The sequence below is a fragment of the Akebia trifoliata genome, chromosome 8, assembly GCF_017979445.1.
Source record: "Akebia trifoliata isolate Shusen 1 chromosome 8, ASM1797944v1, whole genome shotgun sequence".
NCBI lineage: Eukaryota > Viridiplantae > Streptophyta > Magnoliopsida > Ranunculales > Lardizabalaceae > Akebia > Akebia trifoliata.
This window is the reverse complement of record NC_141382.1, coordinates 13,443,649-13,449,224: the sequence shown is the minus strand read 5'-3', so window position 1 is coordinate 13,449,224 and position 5,576 is coordinate 13,443,649. Positions and strand designations below refer to the sequence as shown.

Sequence of the window (5,576 nt, the reverse complement as noted above, 5' to 3'; positions counted from 1 at the left end):
TATCTTTATATTTTTGCTCAAAATTTATTTAAAATAATAATAACAAAATTTATTTAATAAAAATATACACTTTTTTTATAATAAAAAATATAATTCCAATCGAAATGGGAAAAAGAGAATAAATTACCCTTATAAAAGGATAAATGCCAAAGATCTTACTTATATTTCAATAAATAACAAAAATGATATGCTGCACAAATAAAAAAAATAGGAGAGCGAGAGGATTTGATATGCTACTTAAAATTTGGATTCGCGTCTCATCTCGTCCATGTTTGATACAAAATTGTCTCGAATGAATTTTTCAATATGTTTGAGATGTCTTGTACAAAAATGTGAAATTTTAAATCTCATCTGAAAAATTAACTTGTCCATTTGTTTCGTCCATGCTTGATATCAAGATGACTGGAGCGATATATCTCTATCTTAAATGAGATTTGAAAAAATGTTCTCATGTGAGGGATAGTTATCAAAATAAATAATAATATATATCAATTATTGTTACTCTCATTGACATATCAAATATCGTTATTTTTTTTAATTTCGTAAGTTAATTTTAAGATGGAAGAATGGATAAGATACACCATCGAAAACATTGACCCATTAAGAGAAGTATTCATGAATACACATGTGGACCACCTGAATTACTAATGATGGTAACATAGGAGAGCCCTATCTTTAAGCCTACCCAAAATATTTATTTCAAGTATTCTTGATTCTCTTTTTCTCTCCTTTTTGAGAAAGAAAAACAACAAAAATGCGGAAGCTTTGTTACAGCTTCTAATTGAAACAAAAGACACGTGTGTGTGTTGAACAAAACAATCTCACACGGAACTTCATGTGGTGTGGATTGTAGTTGAAAAGCAAAAGTCAAAGGGTCAAACTTCAAAGCCTCTTATAGACTTTTAAATACTAGTTTAAGACCTTAGTTCTAAATTAGTAAATTTTAAAAAGGTTTAATACTTTAATTACTGTAATAATCTCTCTTTAGCACTCTCACATGGTCACATTCCAAACCCTTTTTTTTCCCTTATTTTTCAAATAACATTCATGATTCATCTCTATCTATCCATCTATAAAAGGACCAACTTCTCTCTATCTTTCTGATCTAAATCTCTCTCTCTCTCTCTCCCTCTCTTTCTCTCTCTCCTTCTCTCATCTTTCTTTATTTTATCTCTCCCAATAAGTCCAAAAAATTCTCTATTAACAGCAATGGATGCTAGTGTTCGAGGGTGCAGTAGTAGCTCCTGTGCTACTCAAAGTGAAGAAGAGATGGACCTTAGGAGAGGTCCATGGACTGTTGAAGAAGACCTCGCTCTCATCAATTACATTGCTAATCATGGCGAAGGTCGCTGGAATTCCCTCGCTCGCTGTGCTGGTAATTCAATAAGTTGAATTCTTCTCTTCCATGATTCCATCAGTTCTTTTTAATTATAAAACAGAGTTTCTTAAAGAAGATTTTGAGAAAAAAAACAGAGTTTCTTGATTCAAAACCCATTATAGAAAAGATCATTACTTTTCTTAATATCAGTACAGATCTTGAAAAAGGGCTCTTTATTCTTAATGGGTTTTCTAAGATTTGCTTGGTGGGTTTCTTAAAAGGTTCCTATAAACAGATTTATTGTGAACTTTTGCAAAGTTGCGAATATGGGTTTCAATTATCCATCTTTATAATACTATTTCCTTGTTTAAATTCTCAATTTCTCAATAATTTTCTTCAAAAACAGGTCTCAAACGAACTGGAAAAAGTTGCAGATTAAGATGGTTGAACTACTTACGCCCAGATGTTCGACGTGGAAACATCACTCTTGAAGAACAACTTTTAATTCTAGAACTCCATTCTCGTTGGGGAAATCGGTAATTCTCAAATTCTATCCAATTTTAAACAAATTTTCTTTATTGGGTTTCTTTCAAAAACAAAATTAATTAATTAATCTTTGTTTTTGTTCTAAAAAGGTGGTCAAAGATCGCTCAACACTTACCAGGAAGAACAGATAACGAGATAAAGAATTATTGGAGAACAAGAGTTCAAAAGCACGCAAAGCAACTCAAATGCGACGTGAACAGCAAACAATTCAAAGACGCCATGCGTTATATCTGGATGCCAAGGTTGGTCGAGAGAATCCGGGCAGCTTCTTCGGGCAGCACCATTCACCACCTCAACAACAACAACCAAGAATTATCTGCTGGTCAAGTCCTGCCCGCGGGCAGTGCCAATGAATTTGGGGGTGCTTCATCTGACTCTATAGGAACTCAAGTCTCACAAGTTTCAGACCTCAAAGATTCTTACAATTTTCAGAATAATTTCAATATCTATAATAATACCCAAATTGCCCAGATCAATTATCCTGATTCACTAACTAGTCCTTCTGGTTACTTTAACCAAGGGTTAGAGTTCGAGGATGTTGAGCACAACAACAGCATGTGGATGGGTGGTGATGAGGACATGTCTGGAAGTTTATGGAATGTTGAGGACATGTGGTTTTTACAACAACAACAACAGCAACTACAATTCTCCAATGGTTTTTAAAATGGGAGAAGAAAATTTTAGGTAGAAATAAATAAAAGGAAATAGAAGGATAGGGGGGAATACATTGGATACAATGGGAATTTATGAAAGAAAAGAAAAAAAAAAGAAGTTAATTGTGTATTTCTTTAATTTTTATTTGTAATTTTGTATTTTTAAGGTTTATGTAGTTTGGGGGGGTTAGAAATCTCGTTCTTTTTTCTTTCAAGAATGAGAACTTTGTACTGATTGCAATTTACGAGGTTTGATGAAGTTTGTGAATAATTGGATCCACCATCTTTACTTTAATGGTTATTTATTAATACTTTTGACGTGTATTGGTCATGAAAATTTGAAACTGGTCCATGGGTAATGAATCAGAATAAAGAGACCTAGTTCTAGAAGAAAATTAATTAATTAATTAATTAATTACTTAATAGAATGCTTATCACATTGATCTTATCTAATAGAATGTTCTAATGTAGGATCACGTGAGTGGATATATTACATTGTTTGATTTATTTATTTATTTATTTCAAGTTGGGATAGTTGGCAATCTTTCTCTCTCTATTTTTAGGAATGTTGGCACCTCTGCAAATATTATAATAACCTTACCCTAAGATTGGGATGGATGATATTGTTTTGAATCTCAATCAACATATATAATTTGGATTTGGGATAATGGATCCATCAAGGGAGGATTACATTATCATTTCCTCTTCTACTTTTAAAGATTGAATGTTTGGAACCAAAAAATGGAGGAAGTCACAACAAAAATATAACAAGCATATAAGTTGTTGTATCTATGATTTTTCAAATTTGATTGCTCTCTTTAATATAATAAGATGTATCTCTCAATAATTCTTAAAATATTACTCAATGGTATTTGTTATTGCTAAGCGCGTAAAGTTAATGGTTACTATTTGGACGATGAAGACAGGTTGAACTCATGTCATGGTATAGCCGACGTCATAAAATCATCTCTGATTTTGAAATGATCTAAATTAACAGTATTTACTATAGAACATTAAACTTATTATTTTCTCCCAATTGCATGCTCATTTGACTGAGAAATGTGAAATTGATTACATCTAATGTTAATAATCGATCCCGTCGATTAAATGGTTGATATATTTTAAAATTATTCATCATGCTATCAATGATCATTGCACACTCATCCTGGAGTCAGTTGGAGCAAGTAGTCTACTAGATTAAGTTTTTCATGATTTCCTCCAAAAGCATTTGTAGATACGTGAACTTCGAAACTTTTAGGGATTTGAGCTCATCTACACGGATTTAGGAATTGTCACCATTTAATTAATGTGTGAATGGGCACCATAAAAAGTTATTTTAAAATTTGATTTTATTGACTTGTAGTAACTCTCATATTCAAAAGATAGGGAAAATGTTTTTCTAGAAATTCTATAGTAAAGGAGTTCGATTGAGGGATAAGGAATGTGTTAGGCACCTTGTCCCCTCTCATCCTAAGATGGTTACCATTGATTAACCAAATGTAATACTAGAAACTCATTTTTGAGGGGATTTAAAGATAGAGGAAGTTATATAAAATTTTTAAAAATTAACTATAGTTTATTTCTCAAAAACAAGCAAATTAAAATAATGAGCAAACCATTTCTAGAAGTAAGTATTTGCTGAATTTTTTTGTTAGCTAAGGATTTTGATGAAAATCCACTTGGATTTCATCATTTAAGATCCCAAAACTATTAGACAATTTATGTGCTCCCTTGAAAGACTTTTTTTTTTATTGGTTTGACCCTTTGATGAAATTCATGATTTGAGTCACATCATGTAAGAGTCAAGACTACATGCATGAGATTTTGTCCATTTTGAAATATTTTTGTTAGCTTTAAATGTTGAATATAAGCCTATGAAGATCTACATCCTAACTTGTAACCATTTTATAGGTGAGTGTGTGCAAAATGTATGCATGGGGTGGAATTAGCAAGAGAATGTTACCTCCTAAAAAGGATTATTATCTAACTCTATTGCCACAAAGGAAAAGAAGAAAATGACATCTACTATAGGAAATTAAATTTGCAAGAAAATTAAATGGTATGTAAAGCAATTATGCTATGAAATTTAAATTGCATGAAAGTAAATAAAAGTAAAGCATCCTATTATAATGCTCTCAAAGAGCTTATCGAGAACTTAATGAGGGAAATCACCTCTAAGATGGATTACTTTTTACCCTCAAGCCTCTTGCTAAGAACTACATTAAACTATGAAGCAAGTAAATAAAATAAAATTGCTTGAAGTTAAATAAAGTGGATAGTAGAAAATGAGGGGTTAGAGTGGAACTTTTGATTAAGAACTTCTCCTACCTTGGTCTTCTTCTTCTTCTTCTTAAATTTTTCTTCTATAGATTTTGAGAGAGATATAGGCAAAATTTTGAATCACCAAATGAGTTTTTTCCTTATCTAAGATGGGAGTCCTATTTATAGGATTTTGGAAAACCCTTAAGGATAAACTTATCCTAAATCTTAGAATTGCCAATATTTTCACTAAAACCTTCATGAAAAATCACAATTACTCTTTATCTCATTGACTTTGATGGTCTTTCACACACCTATGAGTCTCACCAATCATAATGATCAAGAGGTAGGTTAGTAAAACTCAATAATTTCTAGAAAATTCTTTGGGAGGGGTAGAGTAGTCCTAAAACTTTGGCTTTGAGTCGAATTGAAGAGAATTAACCCAAATTGTATGTAATTATGTGATTGGTTTTTGGACTTTCTAGACATTTAGCCTAACTAACTCTCTAACAACCTAGGGATATTCTAGTATTTACACATAAATTCTAAAACATTCTCTTGGATGGGCAAAATTGTTATGGCTCACGGAACTTGATCAAATTATATTGAACCAGAGGAAAGTTTGTAGAATTGAAGATATGATCAATGTGCATAAGAGTAAATCACCCCAAATCTTAACCAAGAGTTTTTGTTATAAGAAGCTGATGAATTACTTGAAAACCCAGGTGAGGGAATTATTTAAAGAATTAATGAAGGATGAAAGAATAAAATGATTTGGTATCTAGAGGGAAAAATCATTA

At 31.6% G+C, this 5,576-nt stretch overlaps 1 protein-coding gene across 1 annotated transcript; it reads left to right on the top strand.

Annotated features, from left to right (window-relative positions):
- The first annotated feature begins 1,096 nt into the window (after positions 1–1,096).
- Positions 1,097–2,818, top strand: LOC147396193 (transcription factor MYB108-like). Its single transcript, XM_086452366.1, has 3 exons — positions 1,097–1,375; positions 1,725–1,854; positions 1,954–2,818. The coding sequence occupies exons 1-3, from the start codon at positions 1,210–1,212 to the stop codon at positions 2,525–2,527; spliced, it is 870 nt and encodes a 289-aa protein (XP_086308492.1). The 5' UTR covers positions 1,097–1,209; the 3' UTR covers positions 2,528–2,818.
- The last annotated feature ends 2,758 nt before the right edge of the window (positions 2,819–5,576 follow it).